Raw genomic sequence first — 21,954 nt, 5'->3', positions numbered from 1 at the left:
AATTCGGTTTTTTCTATATATTGTTGGTTCGTGTTGTTTTGGATAAAATCAATTTAAACGCTTCTCCAAAATAATACGGAACATTTACAGATCTGCAGATCATTACCTGAAAAAATATTTCATGAACATTAATTCTAAAAAAATGAAAACACGAATTCTTGTAACATTAAATTTGAATAAATCAAAATGTATAGTAAATCATTTAAAAGCATCAAGTTTCATTTTGAAATAAATTATAAAATATTTGGTTTGATTGAAATGTTATCGTTATTAATTTGATTCCATAAAGTACGTTTTAATCAAGGTTTATAGCAATTAATTCAATTTCCCCAAATTAATTTCAAAACATTGTTTAATTAAATTATATAATTTTTTTGATTCCATCACGTTCATTTTATTGAAATTTCATTAGAATAAATTTAGTTTCATTCAAGTTTCATCGCAAATAATTTGATTCCATTAAGTTCGTTTCATTGCAATAAATTTAGTTTCATTCAAGTTTTATCGCATATAATTTGCTTCTATCAAGTTCATTTTATTGAAATTTCATTACAATAAATTTAATTTCATTCAAGTTTCATCGCAAATAATTTGCTTCTATCAAGTTCATTTTATTGAAGTTTGATTACAATAAATTTAGTTTAATTCAAGTATCATCGCAAATAATTGATTCCATTAAGTTCGTTTCATTGCAATAAATTTAGTTTCATTCAAGTTTCATTGCAAATAATTTGATTCTATTAAGTTCGTTTCATTGCAATAAATTTAGTTTCATTCAAGTTTCATTGCAAATAATTTGATTCTATTAAGTTCGTTTCATTGCAATAAATTTAGTTTCATTCAATTTTCATCGCAAATAATTTGATTCTATCAAGTTCATTTTATTGAAGTTTCTCATTGCAATAAATTTAGTTTCATTCAAGTATCATCGCAAATAATTTGATTCCATTAAGTTCGTTTCATTGCAATAAATTTAGTTTCATTCAAGTTTCATCGCAAATAATTTGATTCCATTAAATTCGTTTTATTGAAGTTTTATTGCATTGAAGTGTCATTACAATTTATTTGATTCCATTAAGTTCATTTTAATCAAGTTTCATTGCAATCATTGATTATAAAGCTTTAAGTTCGTGTCATTAATCATTTGAAAGCATCAACTTTATTTTTCATTAAGTTCCATTTATTAAAGTCTAAATCCATTGATAGGAAGCGTCAACTTCATTTTATTTTAAGTTCATTTTATCAATTATAAAGCTTTGAGCATTAGTTTCGTTTTATTTAAAGTTTCAATGCATTAATTTAACTTCGTTTTATTCAAATTTCATTTCATAGAATTGAAAACAACAAATTTGTTGTTTTGGAGCTTCATTTTCATCAAGTTAGCTTCATTAAAGTCTCATTTCATTGATAAGGAAGCATCAAGTTCGTTTTACTGAAGTTTCATTCCATTGATTGGAACGGATCAAGTACGTTTTAGTAAAGTTTCATTTCAATAATTTAAAATCAACTAATTTGTTGTTTTGAAACTTTATGTTCATCAAGTTTGCTTCATTAAAGTCTCATTTCATTGATAAGGAAGCATCAAGTTCGTTTTATTCGAGTTTCATTCCATCGATTGGAAAGTATCAAGTTCATTTTATTGATTGATTGAAACTATTCTAAATTCTTTTTATTGATCTATTATTGTGATTTATTTGATAGCTTTAACTTCTGCGGCTAATTAAATGTTTATGCAATATTTTTTCTTATATGCCAGAATACATAAATCTAAATTAAAATTAGATTTTAGATTCCGTCGAGATATTATCCGTTGTCAAAAATCTAAATCGCTTAAATAACAAACTTTATATAAACTGGACATTTATTGACATATGATTTTCGAAATTAATTGAAAGTAATATTGAAGATAGTGTCTAGTACCAGGACGATGATGAAGGATAACCCTTTTTCCCATATTTTTAAAATGTGCCTTGTGGTAATGAGTAAATTATAAGTAAATATATATATTGATGGAGGGATAGATCTTTGCTTCTTTCTTCTTCTTTCCTTTGTACTCTGTAATGATTTCCATTTTCGGTTATATTTGAAACAATTTTTTAAGACGTAGTTACTCAAGGAAAGTTTCGGTTTGATTTTGCTTCGTAAGAATGATACTTAATTGGTAATTAGGTTCAATTAAATAGGTCCTGTTTATATAAATGTTTCGGCTTCCAATTTTCAACCCAGTGTTACTTAAACAATTAATTCGACATCAGCATCACATTTTAATATAAAAAATTACTTGTTAGCCGTTTTGACAAAAGCTAATATCACGTATTTCGTGGGCTATACGTTTAGTGAAATCATCAAGCAGCCAAAATATTTATTAGTCTAAAAATTTTTCTTTTCCAACTTTCTTCAACTGACCTTCCTCAAAATTCTTCGATTTTTATCTATTTTTCATTTTTTCCCATCCACATTATCAACAAAAGTAGATCAGCTATCTAACTGTCATCAATCATTTGTCAATTGTCACTAGACAAATAATTAGTCATGTGTGTCAATCATCTTATAATCTTTGCTATCTATATCATCTGTTAATAATTCCATCTGTCACCAGCCATCTTCTGTGTCATATCTTCTATGTGTCACCCAGCATACGTCATGGATTCTGTCTTTTATATAATTTATCATATATGATCCGTTCCGAGAGTAATCTGTCAAGTGTGTCTTTTATTCTATCATGAGTTCTATGTCATCTATCTTATTTCATCTGATCTGTTTATGATGACATCTGGCATCTATGTGGGTCTTCACTTGTCTCACACCAGGTGTTTCTATACATCTCTGAAAGGCCTGCCTTGTAAGGCATATTTTTCTCATATGGATGACTAAGTAGGAATTCTCGATAGTATTTTGACAAATAAGTTGTTGATTTTTTTTTCAACAATATTTTATTTGGCTGTTTGATATATTTTAACAACTGTTATGACATGTAAGGCACTGCTCTAATATTTTTTTGTTGTTAATGTTAGAAGTGAGTTTATTGTCTTTGTGAATATTTTAGTTATTGATTAGATTTTTAATTACTTCGTTTTTTATATGAATTTTTATATTGTATAGAAAAAACAAAATACAAAATTAGTCGATAGTAGATGTCCAGTGAAAATAATCGTTTTATTTAAATCGACAATTTTTTGTTAAAAAATGAAAGATCTAATTTCGCCGGACGAAATAATAACGTGCATTACATGTAAAATAGCCGTTCTTGTGAAACTGAGGGTTGGCATGGGGTAATGGTATAGTTATTGTTAAATATTAATGGATAAATAATGTTTCTTTTATTATTACAAAATAAAAAAAAACTGTACATTTTTATTTATTAGATTCTCACTACTGGTGAAAAGTTGAACTAGTTTCTAACACATTTTTTTGTTTACATATTTTATTTCTGTTGGTTATGAACTAAAAATTTAGTTGTTTAAAAACCATTTCATGACACACACACACAAAACTCATATAAAATGACGACAGTGGACGACCTCACAGAAAATCAGCAAAAAATAATAAACAAAACGTTACACTAGAAAAAGATTTGAAATTATGAAATGAAGAGACAACAGGATCCAAAAATGTAATGAACGAAATTGCCAAATTCTACTGGACGATATAACTACACAAAATTCTTGAGAGAAAAATCGAAGTAGGTTGTACACAAAAATAATAAAAATGGAGAGAAGGTCGATTGTAGGAAAAAAATTTCAAAAACCGTAAAATAAGTGAGATTACTGTAGGAAATTGATGAATAACATATTATTGTGGAAAAAGAAGAGAATACAATCAGATACAACTCTGGAAATGAGCAAGACAGATCTCAAACCAAAAACAACTAAAATGGAGAAATTTGGAAAAGGTTGATTGGGAAAAAAATCCAAAATCGTTATGAGAAGTGAGGAAATTACCATTTCAAATGATACATTACTTTGGAAAAAGAAGAGGAAATAACAAGATAAAACTGTGAGAAAAAACTTGAAATAGATCACAAACTAAAAACAACAAAAATGGAGAAGCATGGAAAAGTCTTACATCGATGGGTTTATTGGGGGAAAAATTTCAAAAACAATATAATAAGTGAGATTACTGCAAAAAAATGATGAATAACACATTAATGTGGAGAAAGAAGAGAATATAACCAAATACAATTCTGGAAAACAACAAGAAATAGATCACAAACCAAAAACAACTAAAATGGAGAAATTTGGAGAAGGTTGATTTTGAAAAAAAAATCCAAAATCGTTATAAGAAGTGAGGAAATTACCATTTCAAATGATACATTACTTTGGAAAAAGAAGAGGAAATAACTAGACGAAACTGTGAGAAAAAACTTGAAATAGATCACAAACTAAAAACAACAAAAATGGAGAAGAAGAACCATATAAAAGTGAGGTTACTACAGAAAACATGATCCTGAAGAAAGAAAAGGAGATAGTCAGGTAGAATACGGAGATACAATAGGGTTCGTCAGAAATGGAAAGAAATCTGAAGAGACCAGAAATGGAAAATGATGTTAAAACGTGAAAAACACTTAAATCCAATAGTCATTTGTAAAAATTGTCAAGAATTGAGGTTATTATCATCTTTTTTCAAGTATGGGAAAGCCTCGTCGATTCTGATTTTCTGAGTGATTCCTTTGCAACTAGAGGCTTTTAATCAAAGCTCTGTTAGGTTAACTCCTAGAATTTTCCTTCATGTGTTTTCAATTCATGATAGTTTTAATTAGGGCTAGGGCTCCCATAATATCATCTATTAAAATAAATCTTTTGCGCCAAATTTATATTCTTACGGAACATTTTTTTGAGGCTACAATTGCAAAACCCCCTTTCATGGATACACCAATGGGAAGCAAACTGATTAAAAAATGTAAAGAAAGAGGCAGTTGGAATTGAATTGAGGATGTGCCAAGGGAGTATGGAGATTAACCAGAAACGGAAATTCGAAGTAGACCATCAGACAAAAAGTGAGGTTATTTTCTAAACGGATGTAAGATTGATTCAAATAGTGTGATGTTTTAAGTAAAAACTTCTATTCAATAAATTACCCTCATATCTATCGTTAGTACATTTTGTGTCATGAGATAGTTGCTTAGCTATTTAATTTTGTTAATATTTTTGTTGGCACACAATCCGCTCGCAAAAAAAGTATTTATAGTTATAGAATTCTAACTGTATATTTTGTATTTTTTACCGTAGGGTTTCTTTGTAATTAAAGTGCAATTTTTTAGATACAGTGACAAAAATATTTACAAATGTATTCAGTTGTTTTCTGCACCAGTAGAAATTATATATATATTTTTTGTAATCAAGATTTTATTTTATTTGAAACTCCCTCTCACCCTTTCCCTCACAATTTTCACGAGTCTTTTCAAAAAAATAACTAACTTACAAGTAAAAAAAAATTGATGTTTTCTATCTACCAATTCCCTCTACTGTTAATATCTCTTTCGAATTTTTTTGTTGGTTCTCCAAACATACTCCAAGAACTGATTGGAAAACGCTTATCTAGCTTCGTTACAAATGTTTAACTGAAACTAAAAAAAGAAAATGTATCACTTTCTTATTTTATAAAACTATTGAGAACTGAAGCTGATTTAAATGATAAGACACCAGTGAAGGTATATCTTGAGGAGAAGTTCAAATCCCCAAAAGACTTATTATAATCTAGATAGTTTTAAAAAAGTGAAGCATGCGCAGTTAATACAAAGACGCAATATTTTGAAAAGAACTCTAAAAGACTCGAAATATTCATGGTTAAAACGAGAGAGAGTTTTTTAGATGGGATAAGGAAAATTTGTTGGAAGGAAGGTTTGTTGGTGTTGGCCCTGATACAGGAGCTGCTTCTCTGCAGGGCTAGGATTATGAAGGTTGCGTTTGGTTGTGCTTGTCGCCCTGATCGGAAAGGAAGAAAAGCAACCTTTTATTGGCCAGAAGAAAACGAAAATAGGGCTCTGGTGTAATTAAAACACGAAGAAATATATAGTTTCGAAAGGTACAAGCATGCGTGGTTTTGTGAGGTAGATATATGATTCCGAGGAGGTTAAGTTAGTTAAGAATATGTTGTATTAGAGGAAAACGAATGAATGGTTGTCTATATAGGTGGGATTGTACCCGAACACCGTTCGTGTAGGTATAATTGAAATGATGTTTTGGTCAATCTCTACCAAAAAAATGTCTTTCCAACAAAATATTTTGCGAAACAGTCATTTGTTGTTGATGAATTTACATGTGGTTGAGATCGTGGTAAAGTTTATTGTCACGAGTACTAGCGAGTGGAATAAATCACCGAGTAAATGATAATTATACGTGAGTAGAATATTATACTTTATCCACGACTACTAAATATTTGTGTTGCTTTACAACTGCGGGTGCTGGGTTCGAATCTGGTTTAGGAAAATTTACTTTTTTGTTAAAATATGTGGTAGTTTACTTGATAAAATTTACCGGTATTATTTAGGTTGTGAAAACAGACTTATATTACGAAAATTATGATTACACATTATAGTACATTTAGTATTATTATCTATACAGTGTGATTTTTAAAAGTTACTTAATAATTTTACAGGAGTGTGAATATACTAAACCTCGTAATATAAATCAGTTTATAAAGTATAATTTTGATTTAATTAAGAAGACACCCAATTGTTTGACTAAATATTGTCTATTCTATGAAGTACTTACTTCACCCAGTATATTCATATTTTTATTGAAAGAGTTTTGCTAAATACGTCGATGTTAACCATATAAACAAAATACAAAAAAAAATTGGAAAGTTTAATTCCTTTTTGACAAAAATTTTGATGTGATTCATACGAATATTATTTCTGACGTATTAGTCACGTGATCGAATACCCCCACCGTTTTTAACTAACTATTTGAGATTAAAACCGTCAGCTCTCATCATGTTCATTAACTCGAGCCTTTTCAAGCAGAGATCTGAAGACGTTTGACTCGTAGTAAAAACTTTGCAAGCACTTTTCTTGTCCATATTTTAATTGATTTTTCAGATCAGAAGCTTTAGAAATTCCTTTAGGTTAAACGCATACATCTATTTGACATATCCACCACAAGCTTAGTTAAATCTTCTTCGTATTCCTCTCTAAAAGTTGGATCAAATCTTTTTGACTAATAGTTTCATTTCCTCACATTTTGATTCTTAAATATACTGGAATAACTTCCTTTTGACTTTCTTATTTGATTTTTGACTTTCTTATTTGACACTTAATGTATAATGAATCTTATAAGAAACGAGGGGAAACTTCATACGAAATTAATTAAGGGTTGTGCCAGGAATTTAATGATGAATCGGAAACTGGATACATAGCTTTATATCGACCATATCTGCTTAGCAAAGGGACTCTCTTTTCCAGTTTTACTTCAAGTTTCAGGTGATGTATGGATGTATGGAAACTAGATGGTTCGGAGAAAACACGTTTTCCGCAATGCAGCTGAACTTACCAACATCTTGCATCACCACTACTAGCAGGTACATTTCTCATTGATTTTGCAAGAGCTTTTGGTGAAAACGGTCCTCCAACGAAGTCGATATTATAATTTGTGACTCGTTTATATTCCATAATCAAGTTCAAAGAAGTTGTAATCTTGGTTAAATTCACATGGTTATCAAAGATGTTTTGAAACTTCGTTTATCTCCTCCGAACCTGTCATAAAACCTTCAATCGTATCTTTTATTCGTACTAACCTCGTTTTAATATTTAATTTATTACATTTCGTGAATTTTTAACGAGATTTATAAAAAAATAAACCTTAACGGTGGTCACCGTATTCACAGACATCATAGTATATATCAATAATCCTCAAACATATAATTAAGAACCAACCGCACCAAGACAAACAAGTCGTGGGTACTTTAACCGGCTTTTGATTATATTCTTCAGAAGAATTTTCTTCTTCATTCTTCACCAACGGTCGTAGTTTATCGCAAGTATCCTGTGTGGTAATAAATGGGCTTGGATTCTTTAAACAATAAAAGGTGTACTTTGTTGAATAATTTCACCTTAATTTATGAACGTAATGAGAAGTCAACGATTCGTATTTAATTGAAAAAGTAATTTGCAAAATCAATATTATAATGTTTATTAGTATAACGTTCGGTTTTACAATTTTGTGTATTGTTAATGCAATAAACATTGACAACGAACTTCGAGTTACTAAAATAGGTAAGTTAATTTTATTTTTTCATTAAATCGATAATTACATTTAAAGATTTCCAAGAGTAATATAAAAAATACCTTCAAGGCATTAAAAACTAAATTAATCGATCATTTGTTTTATTATTGCTGCGGTATTTTGTAAATACGAGGGGTGTTTGAATAATAAATCACTTCATTAAAGTAAAAAAATAATTATATTTAACTTCTTTCAAAGTACTGTATATGGTACTGCACTTTCGTGACGTTTTCAATATCAACAAACGTTTTCTTTTTAGAAACTTTTTAATTTTCTGATAATACCAAAAATCGCATTGTATGTACTACAAATAAATGCAAACAAAGGTAATTTAAACTCTACCTGTACACACGGAAATCACGACAAGACATCAAATAACGTATACTCTTAATTTAAATAAATTAGAGGTAAGGAATGCAGTGAAAAGTGCATTAAACATACCCAAGAGCAGATATAGACCCGAACCACAACTTTCTTGTGGCAGAGATTAAGGTGGAGCTTAAGAAGCTGAAAACGCCGGCAGAACACTTATTAATACGAACCAGCTGAGAATTAACAATGTGAAAGTGAGAGGACATCGAGATATAAACAAAAATTTAAAGAAATTAATGACTACTGCTTAGACAAATCAGAGCTAACTAGGACCAAAGCATCAAAACACCTACCATAGTATTTTGTAAGAAACCTCTGAATCCTGAGAGAAAAACACATCGAAAAAATTGGATGTATGACGAAATCTTAGTGATTATGGAATAACGATAAATACAGACAGACAAAAATATGAAAAAATACGTTTAACACAAATGTCATCAAGCCACATATAAATGGGTAAAAGACAAATGCACTGAATTAGAGAATCTGCACGACTCAAACAATGTGCATAAAAAAATAAAAGCATTCACTTAATTTGGTAGGAGACAATCTATATGTAAAGAAGGAAATATTATGTTAGATACGAGGTCCGGCTATTAAATAACGAGACGTATCAATCTCAAATTTCTCGTTAAATTGAAAAAAAACTCCGATTGAGTGTTATAAATGTTTGTCAGAGGCCTATGAGGACAATTCTCTATCTTGTACGTGTGTTTTTGAGTTTAGTGATAGCCGAGGAAGCCCAGGTCGCCCTGTGACTATTTCAGCTCCGGAAACAGTGACCAAAATCAACCAAATTGTGCTTGAAGATCATTGAATAATCATCCGGATAATTGCCGAGGCTGTAAACGTCGATAAAGAGTCGGTTAAAAAAATTTTACACAAGGAATTACACATGACGAAGTTGATGCTAAAAAATCTGACTCCTGACCAAAAGTTTTCGCTTCGACAGGTCTGATCAGATTTCCTTGAAAAGTTAGAAAAAGATTTACTCTAAAAGGGACCCGATTTGAAAGCAGAAAACTGCAGAGCTCCTAAAGGCACTCATCAAAGAAGACTTCCAGCACTGGAAAGTTGTGTGACGAGGGAAGGGCAGTATATTGAAGGGGAGCATTCGATTAGAACAAACGCATTGAACTGATACTATTTTGAAGTAAAAAGTAAAAGCTGCTATAAAGTCAGCTGAATATAAAAAAGCTCCTAGTTCTTACGACCTACCTGCAGATGGGAGGAACGATATCTTGATGAAATAACTAAATAAGATTTATACTACAGGAGCAATTCCAAATGAACATACCATTAGCCTAATGAGTCACACGCTACAGGTTTTTCTCAAACTCCTTCATCATGAGATTTATGAAAAGCTTGAAGAAGATATAGCAGATAGACAGTTAGTTCGGCTTAAGAAATTGTTTCTGCCCAAGGGAGGCAATATCTTTAAGGAACGATGCGTTTATGTCAAGTTTTATCGATTATAATAAGGCATTTGATGAAGTATACACAAGTAATTAATAGTAGTCTTGTAACGAAAAAACCTTGAGATAAGAGATATAACAATAGGAATCAAACTACGTCTGTTCGCATTTAGTATAATTTGACGAATGTAGTGGGAATCAAACAAGAAGGCGAATAGAGGTCCGTTCTTTCTGTACTCCTTTTCTACGTCTACTTAGAGGACAAAAGTTTTCCTTACTTTCTGAATTGACCTCGTATATTTAAAGGAAACTCATCAAATTTCTTCTTGTTTCATTAGAGTTGATGATCTGTTATGAATTCTTTGATGATGTTCTATTGAAAAATTAAAAAAATATATACACATACTCTTAAACCATAACCCCAGGCAGTAGTCGCAAAAAATCAGGGTCACTGACATTTTTTACAAGTGTGGATCACATTTGTTTACAGTTAGATCCATAACTTTTTTTCGCTAATATTTATACTCGTTTTTTGTTGAGAACGACTAATTATATGTTTAAGATTAATAGATTGAAAGTTAAAAAAAATTGGGATTTTTAAATGGACCAAATCTTTTCACAACATTAAATTACCTAGGGGAAACTGGGGAGATTTGATATTATTTTTTAATTAACTGAAGAATTATCAGAAATCCTAAACGACACACAAGGAGAAATTGATAATTTATCTGAGCAGAATCCATCCTCTTCACTCATTAGTTTCTCGTCTTTATTCATTTCACTCATACTATTCAATTCAGTTTCTAATATATTTCTTCTTGAAATGCCGTGATCACCAACTTCGCAGTATCATAAAATTATCGCATTCTTCATTAAAGTGATCATTGGATGCTGAGTATCAACCCTCCCCAGTCTCCCCTACACAATTTTACACATTTTTGTTTAGTGTTAATCATTTTTAGATTGTTACGAACGTATAGCCATTGGTCAAAGACTAAATTCAAGTAATATTTACAAGATTTTCAAATATAAAACTGTGAATGAATGTAAAAAAGAATGTTCTGAAGAAAACGCAGTTTGTAAGTCCTTCAGTTTTGGGTAAGTTCTATTTATTTAAAACGAATTTTTATAATGCCATAAGAGGACGGTCCCAGAAGTATCTGGTCTAAAAAAATAAACACAACAATTTTGGAAACAGATTTATTTACTTCTCCACGTAATTTTCTTTCAGCTCCATGTACTTTCCCAGCTTTTTATAATAAGAATAAGAACAATAAGAAGCTGGAAAAACCATTTTTTAAAGTTCGAGGGACTTAAATCTGGCGATTAGGATGCATAAGTAGCAGTTCAAACTATGATTAATTAATTTTGGCCATTGAAATAATGGATGTTTGAGCTGGTACTTTATCCTGTTTAATCAACATTTTCTTCTTGGCCAAATTCGGCCGTTTTTGCTTGATTTCTTCGCTCAACTACCGCTATCTCTAGGTCAGGTCAATTATTTCTGGGACCATCCTCGTGGATGCTGTCGTGAATTGGCCAGATAAGAATAGAAAAATCTTCCATCTATTTGTTCATTTTCTCACTTTAATTTCTGTTTTTGATAAAAAAATTGGAAATTACCATAATAATATTGAATATTTAAGGATATCCGTTAAAGGTAACGGTTCATGCGAACTTGGTTCAATCAACATAAAAGAAACAGGAGATTTAAAACCAGTTGGTACTGTATCTGATGTAGATTTTGATTTATATATTAAAAAAACAGGATGTACAGTAGTTTCGGATGAGTTTCCATATCGTAAACCTCCTTTGGAAGATAAATTTTTGGTACCCAATATACATGATGGAGTTCAAAAGGTACAGACAATTGTGAGCGTCGCTAGTGGTCCTCAATCTGTACTTAACCCCATTCATGGAATCTTAGTATCTCCAGATAATAAAAAAGTGAATATTTGGGATACTACCAACGATTGGTATAAAGAAATAAGCAAAATTTATCCAAATTATTATGATTCATACAATTTTGGATCCGATAATAATTTTGATTTATATCATTATGCTCAATCAACCAATGTTCCTTATAAAGATATTAGTAGATACGACAATGAATTCCATTATACGAGGTAAGCTGTTTATTAATGAAATTTCAATTTTAATTAAAAGTTTATAGTTCTTAATTCACTTTTTTGAAAAAATTTCATTTTTCCTTTGTAAATCTAAATAATAGGAAATTACGTAACTTTATTAATTGAATTGATTTCGATTTCAGAAACAACAACAAAGTACCAACAAATTCTTATAATACAAAATCGGAATTTCGTCTATATCCTACTCCACATAAATACGGTTCAGTAATTCCACATCCTAACAATTATTATGAAAGACCAACTCACCTCGATTACCCTTATCCATCCCATAAACCAAGTAATAAACCTGAAAGTAATGGGTATCAGTATGATCACCCACAAAGACCATATCAACCACATCAACAACATCAACCACATCAACCACATCAACCAAACTATCAATCGAAGCCAGTTTTTTCATCATTTATTTACGAAATTGATTCTAATAATCAACCTATTTCTGAATCGACTCCACCAAAGAAAATAAACTCTGTATCAAATTCTACTGGATCCAAAAGGCCTGAAAACACCTTTTCGAAACCAATCGTTACACATAGTAAAGGCTACAATGGAATGCAGATAACATCTATTATCACCGAAATTAAAGATGGTGAGTAGAAATGGCATTAGCTGACCCAATGTTTTCATTTAGGATAAATCAACCAGAATAGCTAGTTCCTAGTTACATTATTGTAAAAATTCTAAGAGTCAGTTTGTTATTCGTGTTTTTATTTCAATACTGTCTATTAAGCAACCAATTTTTTGTCATTTCATATGTCATCATCAATAACGCGCACACTCAGAAGAAGAGCTTCCTTTTGCACCTTCTTGATGTTTGCTCACCACCTTCCATTTACACGTTTATTAGACATGTCCTGCCATTCTCAGTCTTTTTTCTTCAGGATAGTGTCATAGGTTTTGACCCTTTCTTCTTCTGATTTGGCATTCTCGTAGGATTTGTGTTGTTTGACTTATTACAGGTACACGCCAATTACTAATAGATGATCCCTTTTCTATTTTCGTTTTCCCCAGTTGATTGTGATCCAACTTCTTGGATTCCCGACGTAGTCTCTCCTGGTAACTACATAACTCTTTCAGCTGGATTTTGGGGGTGAGTTATAAGCTTCTTATGCTTTTATTCTATTTTCTTTAAGTCTAACTTAGAGTAGATCTGCTCCCGATGCACCAAATAACGTTTACTGCTTACCTCCAACTGATATTTTGCTGTATTTGGGGTTTATTGAAATGAATCTAGACAATGTCCAACTTTCATCATCTTCCGATGAACTCTACCAATAGTCATCTTCCCTCTTGTCCACTAGATAGTCGACTTGATTTTCTAGCTTTTATACTTGGTCTAGAGACGACTTCCAGGGATTTACACTCGGCGGTCTTATTGAAATGACTCTGGACAATGTAGCTACACGTTGTAGATGCATACATCATGATGGTTATAGATATGTGTCTGGTGAGATGGGGCTTAGTCTGCACCGCCAACTTTCATCATCTTCCGATGAGTCCTACCAATCGTAATCTTGTCTCTTGTCCACTAGATTGTCCACGTGATTTTCTAGTTTTAGTTCTTGGTCTAGGGACGACTCCCAGGGATTTATACTTGGTGGTCTTATTGAAATGACTCTGGACAATGTAGCTACACGTTGTAGATGCATACATCATGATGGTTATAGATATGTGTCTGGTGAGATGGGGCTTAGTCTGCACCGCCAACTTTCATCATCTTCCGATGAGTCCTACCAATCGTAATCTTGTCTCTTGTCCACTAGATTGTCCACGTGATTTTCTAGTTTTAGTTATTGGTCTAGGGACGACTCCCAGGGATTTATACTTGGTGGTCTTATTGAAATGACTCTAGAGAATGTAGCTACACGTTGTAGATGCATACATCATGATGGTTATAGAAATGTGTTTGGTGAGTTGGAGCTTAGTCTGTAGCACTAAATTTCATCATCTTCCGATAAGCTCTACCAATCGTAATCTTGTTTCTTGTCCACTGGATAGTCGACGAGGTTTTCTTTAGTTCTTGGTTTAAGGACGACTCCCAGGGATTTATAGTTGGCTATCTTGGTATATTTGTTTTTTGAACGACAGGGATTGAACTTTCGCGGCGTTGTTGATGTTCTTCAACGTTGTACATCGATTTTAGATTCGGATCGTGATTTTTTCAACGTTTTACTTCAGTTGTACGTCTGGAAAGAGAGCTGTGTAGATATTTTCGATTAAAGGGGAGAGTCCTGCGCCGTATGGTATGCTTCCATCAATCTCAGTTCGGATCTTGTCCTGTTGATGAATTTCCTGCTCTTCAGGTATTACCAAGCAGCTTCATCAACACTCTGGAACATCCGGCTTCCTCTTATCTCAATTACAGCACTTTGGGCCAGATACGGTTGAAAATTTTGCTGACATTCGATCAGATGACTCCGGTGGGTCGATACTATCTTCAGAATTATCTTTGGTTCTTCGTTACTTTCCGAACTATTCTTCTGACAGGATCCCGATGACTCCTTCTAAAGAACCTTTCGGCTGTCCTGCTAATGTGTGGTTGTTGCTAGTGTGGTTGTGGAATAGTACAAAAACTTAGTGTCTCTCTCTGATTTTTCTTCGTATGATAGTTTTCGCTTCTTTTCAATGGTCGGAATAGTCTTTTTGATTTTGGTTTTCAAGAATATCATTTGTCTCCTCATTAGGTAATTCAGGGTGTTCTAATGCAGATTCCATTAGAGAAACTCCAAAATAGAAATAATCCTTAATAATTTTGACATTTTCAAATTGAGTTGAAACTAAATTCTTCTATATATGAGAATAATTCAGGGGTGGAGAATTAATCCAAAAACAAATATAACGGCGTATCAAACATTTTCGAGATGGTTTTTATCAATCACACTTTTGACAAACAATTGGTAGTAAACCATTCAGAATTAACCGTTCCACGTTAACAGGTGACCATTTGCTTTGAAGTGCTTTGTACGAGAGCAATTTTTGTTAGATTTGGCTTGTATTGAAAAACCCATACAGTCGATTGCTGTTTCACATATGCACAGATCCATGCTTCGTCGCCTGACGTCTTTTGAAGCATCGAGATTGAATTCTTTTTAGCATTTCTCTGCACCAATCGACATAGACATTCTTTTTAACTAGTACCTCAGTTTTTATTGTTAGAGTCGTAGATAAAATATTGTATTCAACACATTTGGTGGTTTATAAACTTGATCTACGTAATTTAGAACATACATTTTCACTAATTAAATAATTTACTGTTATAATTCAAAACCAAATATCCAATTTTTTCCTTTTTCAATCTTTTAATATTTTCTTATCAAACTCTTCATATATTATCATTTAAGTATTAAAAAAATGTTGGATAATTTATTCATTTAATAATTAGTGGTACATAGTGTGATGAATAACTATCATTTAAATTAGTTATGCACATTAACAACAATAAGTGACCATTGTTGTAATCTGAAAAACAGCCTTCGGCTTTTGTTCCTTTCAAGATCTTCATCGCATGACGTAATAAAAACGTCACTCACTGTCATTGGAATGATTAAATGCAGCCATTGAAACTCGTAGAAAAACGGTGTAACAATGAAAACATTTCAACATCTCAAAAACAATATAAACCTCCATAAAATATACATTGATACATCAGGTACTAAACCTTCTCATAGGACATGAATATAATTGGATAAAAAAAAATTAATTACTATTTGGTGGTTTACAAAAAAATTAGTCAGGAACTTGATATCAGCACGCGAAGAAGCGAATTTCTGCAACCGTTGGTAATATTTGTGTGATATGATGATTAGGTAATTAAATAAAGTTTATTTTATAAAAATCTTTTCCTTTAGCTGACTGATATCCCTCGGATTGTTCATTTAGACTCTATGTTTGAGGTATCCCCACAAAAAAATCAAGAGGCGTCAAGTCAGGGCTACGTGGAGGCCAAGGATATTACCTCTTTTGGAAATCAGCCTCACATAGAGTTATTTGATTTATGACATGTCACTCCGTCTTGTTAGAACAAGTTCTCGTATTCGCTATCTTGATCTCGCAAGTTTTGAAGTCAAATATCCCTTCTAACATCGCAACTTAAAGGTCGGAGTCACATCCTCGTGAATCTTCAAATAAGAAAAGGTCAATAATTCCTTTGCTTGAGATTGCTGTCGATACCGTTAATTTCGTACTATGCAGTAGTTTTTATGTTTCATTTTTGGATTTTTTCGGTCCAATAACAACAATTTTGTTAGTTTACGAACCTATTTGAATGAAAATGAGCCTCATCTGAAAAAAGCAAATCCCAACCTTGCCCCAAAGTCGATATTTTCTAGTTCCTGTGTTAACTGGAGCTTATAAGAATGCAGTTTAAGATTCAATTTCAAAATAAACTTCGTCGCGACAAGCTTAAAGCCGTCGATCGCTTCCGAGTAGACACAAGCGGATTTTCTCGTACTGATTCCTTCATCCTATTAATATTGCCTGTGGTCCTAGACGTTCTTGGATGACCTTTTGCTGGTGGTTTAGTTGGAGCCGGTCTCTTTAAGAAAATTCACACTTGGAGCTACATTAACGTGTCTTAATCTATATTCTCAACGCGCAAATGCGCGACGCTTTCCGTCGAAGTGACTTATGGCTACTAAAACTCCACGAGTACAAGTATCCAACCACGCTAGGCTCCTTCCGCCCACGCATCGTTTACCTCGCGAAAAAGAATGATGTTACCTTCGGACAGAGTATGGCCTGTTTTGCATCACACCCTGTATAATATTCTTTGGGATTGGACGGACTGCATTTTCAAAATTTCTTTCGGTTTAATATTTTTTCTAGGCAAGAATTTTGCCATGAATCTGAATACTAAAGTGATCTATCTTCAAGTTAAAAAATCTATAAATAGAAATGAAGTTTTTAGTGAATGTATAAGTCAATTTATTTTACTTGAATGACATTTGGTGCTTGTTGCACTAATCGTACTATGGATTTAATATTTCCCTCTAGTCAGATTCAGTCAGATCTAAATCTTGTGATTCAAGTGAGTCCCGAATAGCACTTGATTTTACCTTTTAAATCCCATTTCGTCGTAGTTTAATCGAAATTTCAGTAATTTTTATAGATTAAGTTTGATTTTTCGTCATAATTCTCAATCAAAACAGGTCACAGCTTTGTCCGACATGATGTGACATTCTTTATACGCATTCCATATCGTAATTGTGATTATCTCAATGACATAATCAACAAAATCACTCTAATGACAATGACAAGAATTGTTAAAAGAAAATTGAAGATATTATCATTACTTAAACGAGTTGTAAATTATTTAAGACAAATTATTGGAAAACACGGATTCCAAGGAAACGGATCTACATAATTGGACAATTAGAGCTGTGATTGCCATCAACCTTGAAACAGTTTTATTTTTATTTGGACGACTGATTTCAAATTCTTACTTTTTTTATTCTAACGTTTTTGTTTATTAAGCGATGATTCAAGAAAAGTGAAAAAAATAACTTCTAATGATCGTTTTTTTTTTCTTCTTAATTTATTTTACATATACAACGGTTCCGGAACTTCATTTTTTGCTCATAATACAGTTACTCTCATAATTATTCTTCTTATATCCATCTACTAATTTTGTTTGTTATAAACATACGTGATACAACTGAGTTGGAATTTCTAGAACCGCTTACGAAGTTTTAATTAGAAAACTTGAGTCATTTATTGATACATGAACACTTATACTAAAGTATGCGCACTGTACACTAAACCCTTATCTAATTTATTTAAATTCGCCGTTTAGTTTACTTCATACTACCCCAATTACATCCAATTATTTTTCAATTTCCCGGAAATCTCTAATTTGTCGTTCAACAAACAAAAACAATGTAAATTCTAACAAGCCGGAGATACCAAAAATTGAGTTTTACGAATTCATATTAACTTGAATCAAATTTCCCGAATATGCGTTTCATATGCAATGATTTTCGTTGAAACAAAAGAAATTTCAAGACCTTCAGTAGCGAGTATCTAATTTCTAAGGGCTAGCACGAGTAATTTATTGATACATTAACACTTATACCAAAGTATGCACACTTTACACTGAATCTTTATTATCTAATTTATTTAAATTCACCGTTTGGGTTACTTCATACTACCTCAATTACATCCAATTATTTAGTAACTCTCCTTATGTTAGTAACTCGTTTATATAGACTGTCATCACTTTCCAGAATTTTCAATTTCACGGAAATCTCTAATTTGTCGTTAACAAACAAAAACAATGTAAATTCTAACAAGCCGGAGATATTAAAAATTTAGTTTTACGAATTCATATTTACTTGAATCAAATTTCCCGAATATGCGTTTTATACGCAATGATTTTCGTTGAAACAAAAGAAATTTAAAGACCTTCAGTAGCGAGTATCTAATTTCTAGGGGCCAACAAATGTTTTCGTAAATATCTCCCCATCTCATCTCAAATAGATTCAATGGAATTTAAATTTGGCCTGCGAAGCAGTTTGGAGCCGTGCATTATCATGCATAAAGATTGCGTCGTCTCTAAAAATAACATCGAATTCCTCACCAAATGGAAGCTGCTAGGCAATACATGATTGAGCATAGCTCTCGCGACAGTCTATCTGAGCCTGTAAGACAGAATCACGACTCTGCTATTCTCCAAGTAAGGGTGCCAAATTCAGCCTGGCAAACCTGTATGCGAGAAGATAATCCAGCAGCATGAAGACACCTCCTAATTGTCCACGAACTTTTGTTTACATTTGACATTCCTTGCAGATGATTTCGTAGGGAAACTGCCGGTCTTCGTGTGAGCAAACCAATCTCTTGGCCATCTTCCAAATCTGTATCGACAGTAGTTAGAAATTTGCTGATAATGGGTTTTAGGAATTTAGATGAGCGGTTTCTACTATTGCTTTTACAAGAAACTGGAAACGCCTCACAAAATGCTGATTGTCCAACAATTCAAGGCAAATTATTTGACTATATGCGAAGATTTATTTTAGCTATTGAAGTTGCTGATTGATGTCTTCACTAATGACCGTCTTTCGATGATTATTATTCTCATCCGTATGTGATGGTGTCAGTGTGTTAACTGAACTATTGAATTCAATAATTCATTCCAATTTACAACAATTTATTGATGAATCAATCTATTGAACACCATTTTCTTTCCCGAGAGACTTATTTAACTTTTTTATTTGTATTGGCGAATGATTGAAATAATATAACAGGATAATCCTGAAGGGAAATCCGTTCTGTTTCTAGCCTATCCTTCATTACATAACAATTACTATCACAATCATGTTTAACCAACTGAGATATACAGAGTGCAGCAGATATTAATTGTAATGGATTTCAACTGTTCCCTGTCAAAACGTATACAGGGTTATTAGTGCTTACCAGATGAAAAAAAACCAAATAGAATAAATTCAACTTCACGTTTTCCTATAGAAATACTTAAATTTGTTATTCCAAATGATATTTGGCGATGGAATAATGTTTCCACGGTCACATGACAGCTATAACTACTAAAAATATAGATTTTTTATCAAATTTTTTACATTTTGTTAAATGGGAGAAATTCCTTGTTATTTTTTTGGAGTATATACGTAATTTTTATGTGTAATACGGTTTTGATTTAAAAATAGCGCTGATACAGGAAAAATTTTCCACTACGACGTCGAGATTGGGTTGATTTTTTATTATTTGTATGGTTTTTCAATAAGAATATTCTATCTATCCCACATGCAATTAAATTTAGAAGTTTGAAGATAGAATAGAAGACAAGAAAATGATACAAGGACATGAAACAAATCTCCGACGTCTTAGTACTTCGTCGTTGATGATTCTGTCAGTCCAGGATATCTTCTATAGAACCACATCTCAAATGCCTCAAATTTTTTGATCATTTCAGCTTTGCAGGTCTAAGTTTCCACTCCGTAAAACAGTACTGACCACACATAACATCCCATGAATCCCATTCTGACGTGGAGGTTTAGATTTCTGTTTAATAATTGTCAACGGCTTTCTTTTACAACCAATGCGTCTTAGTACTTCGTCGTTGGTGATTCTATAAGTCCAGGGTATCTTCAGGATGCGTCTATAGACCCAGATCTTAAATACCTCAAGTTTTTTGATCATTTGAGCCTTCCAGGTCCAAGTGTCCAGCAGTACTGACCACACATAACATTCCATGAATCCTATTCTGACGTGGAGGTTTACATTTCTGCTTGCAAACATTGAGGAGTACTTAAGAAATTCCTTTCGAGAGATCTCAATTCTGATCTTTCGACTTATCGACGATTCGGTTAATGGATAAGCTCACCAGGTCTCGGGGAACTCGCAGAAAATCTATGATTAGGATTCATCAGATGAATCTTCGAGGAAAAATAGAAAATTCTTGATAGCCCGTTAATTCTAGCCGAGGGTAAGGAAAGTCTCTCCCTGGTTTAAGTTCTACTTATTAGTAGCGTTCAACTCTGGTTTTGAACGGGATGAAAGTTAATTTTACTATCTATTACGAGGTGCGTCTGAAAAGTTTCCGATCTGACAAAGAAACATGTCTTTTCTTTCCCAGAATCATTTTCATTTTTCAGCCTATTCCTCCTTTTAAGTTCACAATATTTATATAGAAATATAAAGTAACGGACTCCAGCCACCCCCTTATCTTACTCCTTTTGTGATTAGAAAAAACTCCGAAATTATGTTTTTACTAATAACATGGTTGACATTTAGTTTATATAAGCTCATAAATGGATTTCGTAAGTAGTTTTGAAAATTAAATTTCAATAAATCCAAATAATGCATCTGTCTCCCGGCGAACAGCTTTATCTATAAGTTGTTTCACCTTGTACACTTCTTCCTTTACGAGATCCACTCTATTTGTCTCTAAATCCCACAGCTTTTCTATTTGATCGCTTCTACAACTTTCCCCTTCGTTATAATTTCTTTCTCTATATTCATCGTGGTTTTCTTTTTAGTTATATTATTAATTTCTTTATTTTGTTCATTACTAACAGCGAGCCACGGCGTTGCTAGGAATATGTCGCTTGTTTAATGTTATAGAAAACATAAAAAGGGAAATTTTTCAACAGAACTTCGGTTTCTACACCATCAGATACCAGAAGATTCTAGACTATTTAGATGTACGTCACTAAATTTATTTTCAAGCATTCTCTAGATCATTCTAGAAATTTCTAGAACTTTCTCGAACATTCTAAATGGATCTTAATAAATTGTAATCATTTTGAGCTTTCCAGATCATTCGGAAAATTTCTAGAACCTTCTAGAACACTCTAAATCAATTAAAATAGTTTGCACTAATTTTAGAACATTCCAGAAATTTTTAGCACTTTCTAGAGCATCGATTATAATAGTTAAACACATTTTAGACCTTTCTGATACCAGAAATTTGGTAGATCTTTTCAGAAATTCTTATAGAACATTCATAACCATCCACCGCGACCAAACTCCCTTACTACGACCTAGAGACCAAGGGGTATTTACTACCCCAACGGGAAGTTGATTGAAATTGGTGGTGATGGATTATTTTCTGTTCCAATCAGTAGTTGCTTAAAATACGATTTCCAATATTCCATTACGATTACTGAACGTCAAAAATCTCTGAAATTTTTATGTTATTAGATCAGATTGGGATCGGATCTTTTTCATACAATTCTGGTATATGTTTATTAATTATATGAAATAGAATACATTATAATATTCTCGTAGTGTTTGATCCGAACGAATGACCCTGTAGAAAAGTAGGGATCTAATTGGTTTCTGTCA

The 21,954-nt window shown here is 32.3% G+C and overlaps 1 protein-coding gene across 1 annotated transcript; it reads left to right on the top strand.

Moving 5' to 3' along the window:
• The first annotated feature begins 7,928 nt into the window (after positions 1 to 7,928).
• LOC130451936 (uncharacterized) lies at positions 7,929 to 21,691 on the top strand. The gene is made up of 6 exons (XM_056791293.1): positions 7,929 to 8,212; positions 10,972 to 11,107; positions 11,656 to 12,135; positions 12,282 to 12,748; positions 13,171 to 13,249; positions 21,496 to 21,691. Exons 1-6 carry the CDS (start codon positions 8,125 to 8,127, stop codon positions 21,689 to 21,691), a joined length of 1,446 nt encoding a protein of 481 aa, XP_056647271.1. The 5' UTR covers positions 7,929 to 8,124.
• Positions 21,692 to 21,954: the final 263 nt, after the last annotated feature.

Source organism: Diorhabda sublineata, chromosome 1, assembly GCF_026230105.1.
Source record: "Diorhabda sublineata isolate icDioSubl1.1 chromosome 1, icDioSubl1.1, whole genome shotgun sequence".
NCBI classification, from domain to species: domain Eukaryota; kingdom Metazoa; phylum Arthropoda; class Insecta; order Coleoptera; family Chrysomelidae; genus Diorhabda; species Diorhabda sublineata.
This window is presented reverse-complemented; position numbering and strand designations above follow the sequence as displayed.

Bases quoted from the DNA above. Each gene is read 5' to 3' on its own strand.
- LOC130451936 (XM_056791293.1), top strand. From the start codon at position 8,125: ATGTTTATTAGTATAACGTTCGGTTTTACAATTTTGTGTATTGTTAAT. The intron at 8,213-10,971 runs GTAAGTTAATTT...AATCATTTTTAG, and splicing joins ACTTCGAGTTACTAAAATAG to ATTGTTACGAACGTATAGCC. The intron at 12,749-13,170 runs GTGAGTAGAAAT...CGTTTTCCCCAG, and splicing joins TATCACCGAAATTAAAGATG to TTGATTGTGATCCAACTTCT.